The sequence below is a fragment of the Palaemon carinicauda genome, unplaced genomic scaffold (genome assembly GCF_036898095.1).
Source record: "Palaemon carinicauda isolate YSFRI2023 unplaced genomic scaffold, ASM3689809v2 scaffold14, whole genome shotgun sequence".
Classification (NCBI taxonomy): Eukaryota; Metazoa; Arthropoda; class Malacostraca; order Decapoda; family Palaemonidae; genus Palaemon; species Palaemon carinicauda.
This window is the reverse complement of record NW_027168926.1, coordinates 201416-216089: the sequence shown is the minus strand read 5'-3', so window position 1 is coordinate 216089 and position 14674 is coordinate 201416. Positions and strand designations below refer to the sequence as shown.

The 14674-nt window shown below is 42.7% G+C and overlaps 1 protein-coding gene across 2 annotated transcripts in view; it reads left to right on the top strand.

Moving 5' to 3' along the window:
• LOC137635552 (delta(3,5)-Delta(2,4)-dienoyl-CoA isomerase, mitochondrial-like) overlaps positions 1-12439 on the top strand; it is a 125078-nt gene extending 112639 nt beyond the window's left edge. The window contains exons 6-7 of one of the 2 annotated variants that reach the window (XM_068368023.1): positions 11151-11277; positions 11372-12439. In XM_068368023.1, coding sequence (XP_068224124.1) covers positions 11151-11277; positions 11372-11473 — 229 coding nt within the window. In that variant the 3' untranslated portion in view covers positions 11474-12439. The remainder of the gene's footprint in view (positions 1-11150; positions 11278-11371) is intronic. The other variant, XM_068368024.1, reaches the window with a different exon arrangement.
• The last annotated feature ends 2235 nt before the right edge of the window (positions 12440-14674 follow it).

Below are 14674 nucleotides of genomic sequence, written 5' to 3'. Positions count from 1 at the left end.
CCATCATAGACTTTACTAAGTTTTTTCCATTAGACTTTACTAAGTTTTTTCCAGTCCTATACAGGAAATACAATCAATATACAGTACTCGTGTACCTAATCAATGGACCTTCAGACTCAATTCTTTATTCTAAACGTGACAGAGTACATCAGATAGTTCTGCTAACACAGTCTTTTCCTCATGTAACCTGCCCTTTTTCTCAGCTTTTAAGTATCGGTTCCAAAAAATTAATATACAAAAAAAAAGATTTTCAAGTAAAAAACTTCTGTACTTTATAGATTTTATAGGCTGCTTCCGAGTCTCAAAATTCTGTCTCTGAACACGATGGAATTCAGTGATTTGCTGGTGAGCAGTGTTGGTCTTTCTCGGCAATAGAAATAAGCTAAGACGGCTACTCTCCAGATAAAGACTGGGTGCCTCTAACTGGTTGATAACCTCGCAGAGAAGCTTGTACTTGCAAATTAACTATGATCTCTGATGTCGACTCGGAAGAAAACGATTAAAGCCCTGAGAAGTCAGACGTCGGTTTAGGAGGTAGCTCTGTTCGAGAAGACTCAAAAGGAGCTGTCATATTCATATTAGGTAAACCAGACTGCTCCACTTTAACCTCAAGTTCTGACCTGTGTTTCAAGCTTCCATTGAAATGATGGAAAGGGTCAGGATTCTGAGGAAGCTCAGGAATGGAAGACAATTCCTTATCCGCAAATTCATTCTGATTGAAAGTGAGACGAGTTCTCCACTCATAAGACGAGGCTGTAGTAGAGGCAAGTAAAATATTGAACCTTTGGATGTAGTCCAAGGGAGACTAAATTCACATGAAACAGAACTCTTGGGCAACCGTCGATCCTCAAAATAAGGCTGTAAAAAGCCGGAGAAGCCATAATCTGGATGAGTGGACACTGCTAAGTCAGAAAGAGGGCTTTCTACACTAGTAGGTCTAGATAAGTCTGCTGGAACTCTTGGAACCATTAGAAGGTTGTTCCAGCAGCAAAATACTGGATGCTTCCCAAAATTCCAAACTTGCTTGGTAGGAAAAACATCTTCCTCCTGGAAAGAGGAGGTTAAGAAATAAGGTGCTGGAACTTCTGGCTTAGGAAAGTGAACCACCAATTTAGGAGTCAAAATTTTGGTGCATCACCCATTTCAGTGGAACTGATCTCACACAGTTGGAGGACCATAAATTCCTGATCTATTTCCAGCTTTAATACAGGAGTCTCATTAAAATCTTCAGGTGAATATAACCAAGCATTCAATGTCCTCTTTCACTCATAAGTCTTAACTGATTTGAGGATGGATTTGAGGATGGGCTTGGGCTTAGTAAGACTTCTTGTAGGACTATAACTTTTCCAATGCCTATGGGATTTGTTAGGATCTAGAGTCAAAAGATATATGCAACTACAACAGCCACACCATGACTAATGGAGTCAGAACTATCTGAGATATCAGAAAGAAGTTGGACTAGTATCAACAATCCCTTAACTATCCGGAGTCTCTGTTGCCGGATACAAGAGAAAGGGCCTCCTGAGATAGGCTGGAATCTCTAACCATGCTTTTAGTGATATGGGGAGCCCTTACTAGTTCACCATCAGTCAGTTCCTTATGCTCATAGGTGATCTTATTCTCTTGTACCTTAGTAACACGGAATACCATCTCAAACCTCGGGGTGATCTTATTCGTCCGAAGGTGTCTCAACAAGTGCACCTTCTGAAGAACCCGAAAACCCTCCTTAAACGGTTTGTACTAAGGATGTCCTTCAGCCCATGGGTCTCTCGTTGCTATTGAAAGCAATTCGATACTATCAACATTGTGAGCAGCCTTCAGTATGTTCTCAGCTGGAGTACAGCCAATCTTAGCGTGATGGGAATGATTGTAGCTGAGAACGGCTCTGGATAAATACCAGTCCCATTTACGAGATTCCCCCAGAAATCACCCTCAGTAACTTGACAACAGTACGATTCAGCCATTCTACATTACTAGAGGCTTTGTACGGAGTTGATTTCACTTGTGCAACATTGTACTGCTCCAACAACTAAATAAATTCCTGGGAAATTAACTCAGGGCTGTTGTCAGTCAATATCTGGACTGGAACATGCAAAATAACCGGAAAAACTCAGTCTTCATGTGCTTGGCATATCATGCTGCTGCTCATATTCCTTATGGGTACTGCCGTCACAGTGGTCGACCACCATCAGACACCCAATAAAACCAGTACTAGTTGGGAGACTCACAAGGTCCATAGTGGCCAATTCAAAAAGAGAAGAGGTCAGTATTTTCAAAGTTGGCAGCGACAACAATCTTCCATGAGATCTTAAAATTCTGACATTTTCAACACGTTCAGTACATATCCCTGATTACACTAATCGAGGATTTGTGCCAAACGCGTTGACGGAGCATTGCAATCATTTTACCTATTCCCTAGTGAGCATTTTGCAGGTGTGTCTGCAACCAGGTCTATCAGGAAATTGAAGTTGTCTACAGGTACTGCTGAGCTATTTGGGCTCTTGTTTCACTAGCAGACCCTGGAGCACCTCCAGGTCAGACCAACATCTATATATGGCAGATAATGAGCGTGGAACCTGAGATGCAGGAACTCTGGGGTAGATCATTTTAATGACAGATTAGATTTGTCAATAATCTGTTTAGATCTTAATCACCTGACTAAAGGACAGAAGAGCAGTCCCCAACACTACATGGTCAGGTTCAGGGTCAGTCACCTTCATGACGGTGGTCTCAGTATGCAGTGGTGAGACTGTACCTTGAGGGAAATTTGAAGAACAGTAATGTGGTCCTACATCAACTGTTCTTGAGGCAAATCCAGGATCAGGTAGACTGCATCCAGCAGATTTCTGTCAAGGAAAAAAGAAAAGTTAATGTCTCTGGCAGCTACCACTGCATTGTCAAACAGTGGATGTTTCCACACAATGGGACACTTTACCTTTTAAGTGAATGTAGCATAGAATGCTGGTACAGGCACCAGTCAACCCCTCTAACTGTTTTCCAGACAGTACCTGATACTCTATGGCTATGCCAAGCTGGCTGAGTATGGACTCATTAACAAGGCAGCCTGTGCCCCTGTATCAACAAGGGCACAATATAAGATTTCCTGGTGTTGAAACACTTACTTACAATTGAACTGACAAGGTGTCTTTTCAATCGCGTACTGGATTACAGAACAATCCTCTGGTACCTCAGGATTATGAGTGGTCAAGTCCTCAGCATGAGGCTCACAAGCTTCCACCTCTGTCTTATGCCCCAGAATTACATCTGTTGGAGGAACGTAATTGCGGCTCTCGATCAGAGGGATAAAGTACACTCCAGAAAGACACTGAAGATGCATACACTGAGATTAGAAGGAACCCAGATTTCCAGGTTCAGTAACTTAGAAGTGGCAAAAAGCCTTAATCCGGTTCCTGCTACGCTTGTCCAGTTTGAAGCCTAGTCGACCGACGTCTTTCAGAAAATGCTGGACTAAGGCATCCCGGAGCTTGGCTCCCTTCAGCTAAGAGTCTGGTGCAACACCTGACCCTTCCATCCAGCAGTTCATGGTCAGCTCCAAAGATTACGAGAAAATCTGGACGACTTCGGACTCCCTTGTTATTATTATTATTATTGCTAGCTAAGCTACAACCTTAGTTGGAAAAGCAGGATGCTATAAGCCCAAGGAGCAGGGAAAATAGCCCGGTGAGGAAAGGAAATAAGGAAACATAGAAAAGTGCACCTGAGTGTACCCATAAGCAAGAGAATTCTAACCCTAGACAGTGAAGATGATGGTACAGAGGCTATGGCACTATCCAAGAATAAAGAACAATCGTTTGATCCCAGAGTGTCCTTCTCTTAGAAGAGCTGCTTATCAGCTAAAGAGTCTCTTCTACCCTTATTAAGAGGAAAGTAACCACTGAACAATTACAGTGGAGGAGTTAACTGGCCCTGAGTAAAGAAGAATTTTTTGGTTATCTCAGTGTTGTCAGGTGTATGAGGAAAAAAGAGAAGGTGTAAAGATTAGGGAAGATTATTTGGCATATGTATAGACAAAGGAAAATTAAACCATAACAATAGAGGGATCTACAGTAGTACTATCTGGCCATTCAAAGGACCCAATAACTCTGTAGTGGTAGTATCTCAACGGGTCACTGGTACCTGTCGTCTCAGTTTACTAGGCAACTTGGAAATTGAAGATTCAATAACAGTCATGCAGTCAGTTAATTCAGGCCAACAGGATAATCAGTCTCCTGTGGTGGCATTCTGAACTTGCGGACAGTCATCATCTCCTACGCCTTTTGACGCAAAGGACCTCGGTTAGATTTCGCAATTTGTCTCTATCTTGAGCTTTTAATTCAGTACTTATCCATGCATCATCTCCTACTTCACACTTCATAGTCCTCAGCCATGTAGGCTTGGGTCTTCCGACTCTTCTAGTGCCTTGTGGAGCCCAGCTGAACGTTTGGTGAATTAATCCCTCTTAGGGAGTGCGAATAGCATGCCCAAACCGTCTCCATCTACCCCTCATCATAATCTCATCCACATATAGCACTCTAGTAATGTCTCTTATAGTTTTATTTCTAATTCTGTCCTGCCATTTAACTCCCGATATTCCTCTGAGGGCTTTGTTCTTAAATGTACAGTATTTAACAAAAAAGTTAAATTTGAAAAAGTCCTCTAGTGTCCGTGTTAGACAACTGTCCACCAGATTTAGGTCTCCTAAATACATCAGAGGACGGAGATCAGAATGGATCACGAAGAACTAGCCATAGACGAAGGCCCTATGAAGGTTTTCATTCCCCATCACAATGGTGGAGCAATGGGTCTTGTAGTCGAAGAAGGTCATGAAGTCATAAGCTATCACCTGATGTTCCCCTGGATGCTCCAAGGATTAACCTGGCACAGACAAACATCCCCACCCTCACCTGAAGCGTCAACAAACAACTCCATGGGTTTAGCATCAGCAGAGTAGTCAGGGTACGACAAGATAATGTCCTCCTTGATCAGTTCCTTCAGAGGCTCAGAGATACAGTCCATCTCTACTGTCCATATCAGTTTCCTGGTCCCATGGGATTTCCATCCTCCAGTCTTTGCGGAAAACGGTTTGGCTATCTGTGAGCACGTCGGGATGAACTCCCATTGGAAGTTTATCAGTCTCAGAAATCCTTGTAGCTCATGCACAGTAGTAGGTCTAGGGAAATCCTCCAGTTTCTCAATGTGTTCTGGTAGCTTATGCATACCAGAACATTCAACATATTAACCTCTGCCTGAACCCAATTACACTTCCTGAGTTTTATTTTGAGCTCGGGCTTCTGGAGTAGCCAAAATTCATACTACCAGTTTCAGATGTTCCTCGAAACACTCCCTGAGGATGAAGATGTCATCAATGTAAGCAATCATCTTGGTCTTCAGGAACTCTTGTAGAATACTCTGCATTTCTCTCTGGAACACTGCAGGTACATTCTTCAGTCCAAATGATGAAATTCTAAATTGCCAGTGTACAAAAGTGGCAGAGAAAGATTTGTACTCTTTACTGTTTTCTACTAATGGTAACTGGTAGTACCCATGTACTAGGTCAAGGGTTGTGAAATACTTGACAATCCAAATACAGAATCTACCATGTTTAGCATTGGGAAACTGAGAGACCATCACTTTATTCAGTCTATGGTAGTCCACATGCAACCGTATTCTGTTGTCCTTTTTGCTGACTGGAACAAAGGGCAAAGACCAAGGAGAGATGCTGTGTTCAATAATACCTACTTCATGCAACTCCTTGCATTGTTTCCTCAATGGCGTCAGCGATAGGTTTTGCAAACTGTCGGACCCTCTGATAAATGGGTGTCTCATCATACAGGTGGATACGTTTTGGTGTGCTCGAGCACTCTCCCACATCATCGTCACCCTTACTGATGACTAGAAGATGACAGCGAAGCATTTGACAGAACTGTCCCTTCTGAGAAGAATCCAGTTCATCTGTGATAGACAGTCAGCCTATCTTTATGAATACGCTTGGTTCAGGTAGCAGGTTGCACTCCTGTGCTATCAGGCAAGATGAGGATCATCCACCATTACCATGGTGAATACCTTCCCCAAGAGATCACCCTTTTTGATCTTTGCAGTTTCTTCTGGTAAACCATTGATTAAAACTGAGGCTTTGCCATCTTTTAGTTCTAGGATGCCAGATATCACTGTAGCTTTCCTTGACAGATCGGGAGGTATGATGTCGCCGTAATAATACATCTCCAGCCAACAGTTGGACAGACAGGCAGGGCACCTAAAAGACGTGTCAAGCCTTCAGGAAAATCTACCGTGACAGGAAGAAGTACGGGCTCAGTACCGGTAATCCTAATTCAATTGGCTGCTTGCTTTTCAAGTCTGTAAAGCACTTGCTGACAACAGACTCTTCGTATTGATACATAATACCCCAAAGGGGCCCACTGGGAGTACCGCCAACGCTTAGCCAATTGAGGGCTCTGTCAACTATCACCCCATTTACCCTCAATAACTGGTAACTCAGCATCTTTTGCTCAGCCATAGTCCCTGAAGGCACTACATGGAACATTCTGAGGGTGATTGTCATTCCGTGCAGTATGGGGTTAGCAGTACAGTACCTAAGGTGTTAGGTCCTGCTTGCCCTATACTCTTCAGTCCAGTAGTGTTGGGCACCATCTGCAGCTGGTAATCCTGCACTACACTTGATGACAGGAGGTTGACCTCGGCTTCAGAGTCAATGAGAGCATCCAACACTTTGGACAGAACCTCAGACAAGGTCACTGGGACAACCATGAGTGGGACAGGTGTCAACTGCGCTAGGTTAAGCCTATGAATGGTTTTCAGTACAGCTTAAGTTTCTGCCTCTTCCTTGTAAGAGTTAGTAGGAGAAGCTTTGGAAAGTGTCCGAGACAGGTCATGACTGGCCAGTCCTGAAAGTTTCATTGGATGCACAATGACCTATTCAAGTTGTGGGATGACCCCAGAAATCAAAATTTCCAAGGCTGCCACTGGATTACTAGATGTAAGCTTCCTAGCACTCACCCTCCTTCAATGTAGCCCCATTTTATACACCGAAGGTCTGGTGTTTAATGCCCTATGGTACACCTCGTTACTAGTGAACTTCTTTGCCTTTGACTTTTTACTTATCTTCTCAACCATCCAAGAAATATTGGATTCACTCCCACTTCAACTCTCCCTGCTACTGGTCGAATCAGAGCAGGATGACTTAATAGGTATTGCTCCTCACCTAGGAGTCTGGACAGCAGTGGTTTCCTTCCCAGGGCTGTGGGCAGTAGCCAACTTCTAGATGGGTGACCTATACTGACGCGGTGGCTAGCTGAGCCACAGCATAAGCGCAGGTCCAGTCACCTGTTTCATGTATTCATTGTGTGGCCTGGTTTCTCGCACCAAGTGCAATTCCTCCTCTGGAACTGAGGAGACCTGTCCTGGGTGTGCACTGGTGGGAGGTGCAGGCTTTGGGACAGATCAAGGAGGTATGCTCAGGTGGGCTTGCACAGGAGCAGGTTAACACGTGGGGGCAGCCATGGCAACCCTGTTGGCATACGAGCGGTGCCATGACTGTTCAACAAGACTAATGACTAATTTCTCTGGCTTCTGGCTCCACTGACAAGTTGCCTCATTGAGGACACCCAGCAGGCGTAGGACATCTTGGCAAGTGACCTAACCATAGGCAGTGACATTGATGGTTTACATGTCGCTCATGAGTGGCAGAGGCAAGGGACAGTGACATTGCCCTAGCAGCACAAGGCCCAAGAGATTGACCATATATCCATATGATCAGGGCCTTAGTCCCCTCTCCACCCAAGCTAGGGCCAGGCAATGGCTGGTGTAGGATTGCTCTAGCCAACTCGCCGCTTCACTGGGGACAGTTTTGAGGAGCTTTCACCTCAACCTCTTCCCATCTAGGTTATGCTGACTTGTATAAGGAGGCCAACTGCACAGCATAGATTTTCAGTAGTTCGCCCGAGTGGTGCTGGTGAAACTAGCTTTCCTCCCAGAGTCACGTCTCTCTTAGGCTCCTCGGTACCAGTTGAGCAGATCCTTCATTTACAGGTAGGTCTCCTCAGTTAAAGCCTACTTGATCTCCACCATCAGGTACCTTCCAGGCTCAGCGGTCCACTGACCAGAGCTTCTTGTTGTATACCTACTAGCACAGTAGGCCTCAAAATCCCTGAGGAATCGGGTGAAACTTTGGCCAGTTTCCAACCGTAAGACCCCTTTGCTTGGGGCTCTTCCAAGAGTCAAGGGCCTTGACCAAGTCAAACAGAGGGTTCTGATTGGAGGTATTCTCAACAGAGACGCTGTCAGCTGAACTGACACTGAAGCAGGAGCTAGAGTTGTCGCCAGAGAAATCACTACCGGAATCTTCACTGTTCGACTCTTGGTCGTAGGCTGCATTACTTGCATGTCTCGTCTATTGTCAACCTTGGCATGTCGTCTACGTTCTAGAATGGCCCCGTTGGCAGCATCTGCCTCTGCAGTAGCGGCTGGTACCATTTCAGGTCAGCCTGGCTTTGCCTGGACATCCAGGAACTGACTCCCCAACACACCTGTAGGAGTCTCTAGCAGACTGAATGGATTAGTTGCCAGAACTGGTTTGTAAGGAAGAGGTCCACACCAAGTAGGAGACTCCCAGAAACCTGGTACAGGTGGGATTGCTGTCATGAACCCTGGAGGAGGCTGGAGTTCAATCTGAACCCTCTCTAGTCATGGGAATTGCCAAATCATTGACATTTGACCAAGTCAGGGACGTAGGAGGGGCACCGGTGGTCACTACGGATGTGACCCCAGTGGCAACATGACATGATAGCCACGACCCAACATTGTCTTGCGCTGCCAGCCGGATCTACAGGGATCTGATGTCAGTAAGTAGGTCACTAACAATATCTGAGGCTCTGCAAATCTCTTCTAAGACTTATGACCCTTGGCCGAAAACGATGTCATACCCAAAGGTTGATTTTTCCTGGGTCTAGGCAAAATGAATTATGTAGTGTTAAGCGGTCTGCGGCTGGACATAGCACGCAGACTGATTGCTCGGGATACTGACACCACTCCAGCTGCACTACATTATAGGTTCTAGGAAATTCAAAGGAAAATTCAAAGTAATATTAACTCTGGGCACCAGCCCTTGATTTAGATCTGGGCAAGGAGACCCAGCAAGCTATTTAAATCTACAGGTAAGATTTTCCTATGTGCAAAGGTTATACTAGAAATCATACAGCTAGTATCTCAGTAAAATGCACTGCTTCACACCGTCCAGAAAATCAAATTGAAAATGTCCCAACTAACACTTACAACCATTCTTTGTAATGTCTGTCTATCTATCTATGGTACAGCCTTTAATCATGACATCACTGAAAAGAGTACAGTAGTCCAGAACCTCAGCAAACCCATACGCAAACTATATTCCTTATATATTCTAGAGGAGGTCAGAGTTCTCTATTTTAAATCTCCTTCAAGCCTTTTTTTTTCATAGATTTTGAATATCAAATTCTTGTTTACTTCAATTATTATCATTGGCCATAGATCTAAGTTTTGTACATGGCATCTTACTAACCTAAAAGATAATAAAGTAGTTATGAGATAACCAAATGGCTGATGTCGAAACTGTAGTAAAAAAAAAAAAAACTTTACACTACTTTTTGATGGAGTTAATAGCCAACTGTGCATTTAACTGTCCCGAGAATCCATAGTGACACCAGTGATGAAGGATGTGGTGGCTCCCTTCAGTGTAAGGGAAATCAGAGGTTCTCTCAAGTAGAAGAAGAAGGGTAAGTCTGGTTGTCCCCAGTCTCCCTAATAAAGGACGTAGGTTTTTATGTCATGTAGGAATAAATAAAGACTTTCAAAGTAATTTGTATTTTTCATGGCAATACAAAGCTGATCCTTTGATCCAGCTCTTTCCTCTTTAACCATCCCCCTAAGTTTTGGGTTGAAAGGTCAAATATGAGTATTCTCTGACTGGAGAGGGGGCGGAGGTTCTCGCCCCGCACCCTCCTAGTTAGATTGAGGCCTATTATCCAACTTCAACGACCAATTCTAACTCGTGCCGAAACCATCTCTTGTTAAATTTCTTATTCCTGATCTAGATATTAATCTTTGGCACCGTCGTTTAATTAGTTCATTATGCATGTTGCATAAGATTTTTCATAACTCTGACTATCCTTTACATTCAGATCTCCCTGGACAATTCTATCCTGTTCGTAATACTAGGCAGGCAGTTAATTCTAATAGCCAGGCCTTCTCCATCCTGAGGCTCAACACTACACAGTATTCTAGAAGTTTTATTCCAGCTGTTACCAAGTTGTGGAATGATCTTCGTAATCGGGTAGTTGAATCAGTGGAACTTCAAAAGTTCAAAATTGGAGCAAATGTTTTTATGTTGAACAGGCTGACACAAGTCATTTTATAGTTTATAAATGACATATCTGTTTTTGACGTTAATAGTTTATACTGTATAGGACATATCTGTTTTTGACGCTGTTACTGTTTTAAGAATGATTTATTGTTAATTTATTCTCATCATTTATTTATATCCTTATTTCCTCTCCTCACTGGGCTATTTTTCCCTATTGGAGCCCTTGTGCTTATAGTATCTTGCTTTTCCAACTAGGGTTGTAGCTTGGCTAATAATAATAATAATAATAATAATTAAAGGACTCAGGTTTGTATGGCTCCGAAAAATACAAATTACTTTTAAAATGTCATATTTCTTTCATAGTTTTATCCTTTACTTCAAGTAATTTCTTTTTCCCACTTGGCTACTTTTCCCAACTATTCCCTGCTTCATGTCTTACAGCAGTGAGTAATAATGATAATGTACCATGGAAAAGACATCCTCCAGCCCTCCATTTATTAGTTATACAGTACAGTAAAGGACAGCGCAGCTAAAATAGCTATGTATGTATGTATGATTTCCAAAATTTATTCATTCTAGTTTATTCAAATTTATGTACACAACAGCTTATAATCCTTATATGATCTTGAAATTAAACTTTTCAAAGCAAATGAAAGATTTAAAAATGTTTTTTTTCGTATATTACTGGCATTAGCAGCAGCCCAAGTTTGAAATGAAATGTAAAGTGAACAGTGAAACAGAAGTATGAAATGACATAACCCATGCAATGAGACTTCTCAACCCATCCGAATTTTTGCAGCATGATGAGCGGTGCGCTTGATATGGCCGAGACGATCGCCAGCAAGTCCCCCGTCGCAGTGCAGAACACCAAGACGTCGCTGATCTATGCGCGGGATCATTCCGTGCAAGAAGGGCTTGATTACATGGTTAGTAATTTAGTTTGTTTGTTCCATGTGTAGAGTAAGAGATGTGTCAGTGCAAGATGGAACCAAGTACTGATTGTTTTCTTTTCTCTTGCAGAAGCTTCTCAACATGACTATGCTGCAGAGCGAAGACCTGCGTATCGTTGCGATGGCTCAGATGAGCAGGGATAAGAAGAAGCCCTTATTCTCCCACCTCTAAGGTCCCCTTTTCCCACTAAATTTGACAGGGAATGTGAACATCGAATTTTTTCGTTAGGGAGCTTTGGGTAATTGCGAGAAAACATGTTTTGATGTCTCCTCCTTTTTATTTTGACACTAGTGTACGCAACCTGCCAAGTGACGACTAAATATACATACGCACACAAATTCAACCCTTCCCACTCCCTCCCCCTTTCTTAACTACAACACGCCAGTTTGGGCAATTTGTAGATTTGTTTTCTTTAATGGTTTCCCATCAGCATGACATAAAGGAAATATATATACTGTATATATTTACTTTATATATATAACCAGACACTTGCTTTTTATTATCTAGGAGAGATAGTGTCTTAAGGAACAAAATGTTATTCACAGCTACCATTGAATACAAATTATTATTTTGATGCACTGGCTTCTCCAGTTTTGGTCTCAAACCAGTGGTTGCTGATCGAAGAGTCGAAACTCTTGATATTATTGCTTTTATTTCATATATGTCTTATTCAAAAGTTTAAATCTACTTGAATGGTGGTTATATGAAGAATTGCGTTTGTGTATTGTAGAAATTTTACTCTTTTCTTTTTTGTTAATAAGATTTATTTCCAAATGTGCAGAGATTTTATTGAATCAAACAGGTGGGTGTTTTAACTGTATAGATATTTCCTTTTGATGACGATGGCTACAATTTCTTGACAATTTCTATTACGGGTGTGATTGCATAGATGGGTGTGTGATGTACAGCAATGTTTATTAAGAACAAAAACTGTTTTTGTGATGTACATATTTTGTAATATATTCGTAATAAACATCACAGGAATGTATATATTTTAGTACACATAATATCTGGTCTCAATCTTACTTAGTTTAATCCTGGATTAGAAAATAGTTAATCCTTATGAAGTGTAAGACTTACCTTAGCTTTGGTTGTATTGTCCCGCTACTGTTCAGTTCATAGTTGGCAGCATTACCTCAGGGGTCTTTGCATAGTGCGATGATTGCTGTTGTAATAAAAGGATTGAAGATGATGTAATTTTATAGAACACATGGGGTTATTGCTCCTTTTTTTATAATTACAGTACTATGAGCAATGCTGATGTGGCCTGCATTTGGCAGTAAGACAACTGATGTGATTTTTGGTCCCCCCAAAAAAATTTCTGCTTATATTATTATCTAGGTAACAATATTAGGTAAAACATCCCAATTTCAAGTTTCCTTTTGCGCCTCGTCCAATCCTTGAGCCAAAGGTGGAAAGTGATGTGGAAGGGCGTGGCAGGTAGGTGTCTCCTTGAGTCAAAGGTGGAAAGTGATGTGAAAGGGCGTGGCAGGTAGGTGTCTCCTTGAGTCAAAGGTGGAAAGTGATGTGAAAGGGCGTGGCAGGTAGGTGTCTCCTTGAGTCAAAGGTGGAAAGTGATGTGAAAGGGCGTGGCAGGTAGGTGTCTCCTTGAGTCAAAGGTGGAAAGTGATGTGAAAGGGCGTGGCAGGTAGGTGTCTCCTTGAGTCAAAGGTGGAAAGTGATGTGAAAGGGCTGGGCAGGTAGGTGTCTCCTTGAGTCAAAGGTGGAAAGTGATGTGAAAGGGCGTGGCAGGTAGGTGTCTCCTTGAGTCAAAGGTGGAAAGTGATGTGAAAGGGCGTGGCAGGTAGGTGTCTCCTTGAGTCAAAGGTGGAAAGTGATGTGAAAGGGCGTGGCAGGTAGGTGTCTCCTTGAGTCAAAGGTGGAAAGTGATGTGAAAGGGCTGGGCAGGTAGGTGTCTCCTTGAGTCAAAGGTGGAAAGTGATGTGAAAGGGCGTGGCAGGTAGGTGTCTCCTTGAGTCAAAGGTGGAAAGTGATGTGAAAGGGCTGGGCAGGTAGGTGTCTCCTTGAGTCAAAGGTGGAAAGTGATGTAAAAGGGCGTGGCAGGTAGGTGTCTCCTTGAGTCAAAGGTGGAAAGTGACTTGAAAGGTTGGGGCAGGTAGGTGTCTCCTCTGCCTCCCAATACTACCGCTCCTACTTGTTAAAGACTCATTGGCCATTGGCCATTCTAACTCAATCCAAATACACATTCCCATTTAAAGGCCTTATTTGTTCGTATGCATATACAGTACAAACCCTTTGTCCTTTAAAATAGCTATCATTTATGCAACTAATCGTGCCGTTATGGAGTGTAACCGACTGAGCTCTCGTGGTTTGGGATCATGCGCTTCAACTGTTCACATTTCATCTCCTATGGAGATTTCTCACCTACCGGTACTTTCCGGGTTGGTCAAAAAGGTGAGACCAGTGCAACAGTGGCTATTATTTGCACCAGTATCGGGTGATTGGTCCTTCTGGAATGAACACCAATTTCTAGGTGTTTAAGGAAAAGGATATGCTGTCATGCAAAGTTATTCTCCTTCTCTTCACTCCCTTCTGATTTTGGTAATTCTTCTCAGAAGAAGTCAAGGAAAGCTAATTAAAGAAGCCCCACAGGACTTTGAGCGATCTCTCCTCTTTTGGGAGGAGTGTATGGTTCCCAGCCAGCACCTGATCGCAAGAAGATCAGGGCATCGGACCATGTCTCCAGTCCAGCTGCCCTCTTAGGAGGGGAATGTTGTGTGAGCAGTGGAAAGGGATGATGGTTCTGGTTTTACGACATCTTAGTCGTCTTAGGTCTGCCATGCCACTTGGCTCGGGGTAGGTGAAAGTCTGTGTTCTCTAATATGCATCAGTGACCACCTTCACCTTCTTCCTCCAAAAGAGGTAGTATTTTGCTCCACCCCTTCTCTCCCCGGTTCAGTTCAGGAAGACTACCTTCGCCTCCTTTTATATTTGAGGCCATACCTTGGACTCCTTTTGCATGTGTCTAGTGACATCTGCTTTCAAATTAGGAATATCATTCCAAAATAGCTGAGTAAAACTTCTAGAATGCTTTTTTAATTTAACTTTTGATGAAGAAGTCATGGCTGTTAGAACTAACTGCATACCTGATACAGGATAATAAAGTCTGGGAAGATCAGAGTGGAATGGATAATCTGAATTATGAAAAATCGTATGTAACATGCATAAAGAAGTAAATGAATGGCAGTGGCAGTAATAAATATCCAGATCAGGAATAAGAAATCTAGTTGACATTTCTATCCAACAATTTAAGATGAAATTCAGTTGCTGAAGACCTTAGAACAGTACTCTAAACAAGGCAGAATGAAATGATTAAAACATAGATTGAAAGGAAGAAGTGCTGGATGAGAC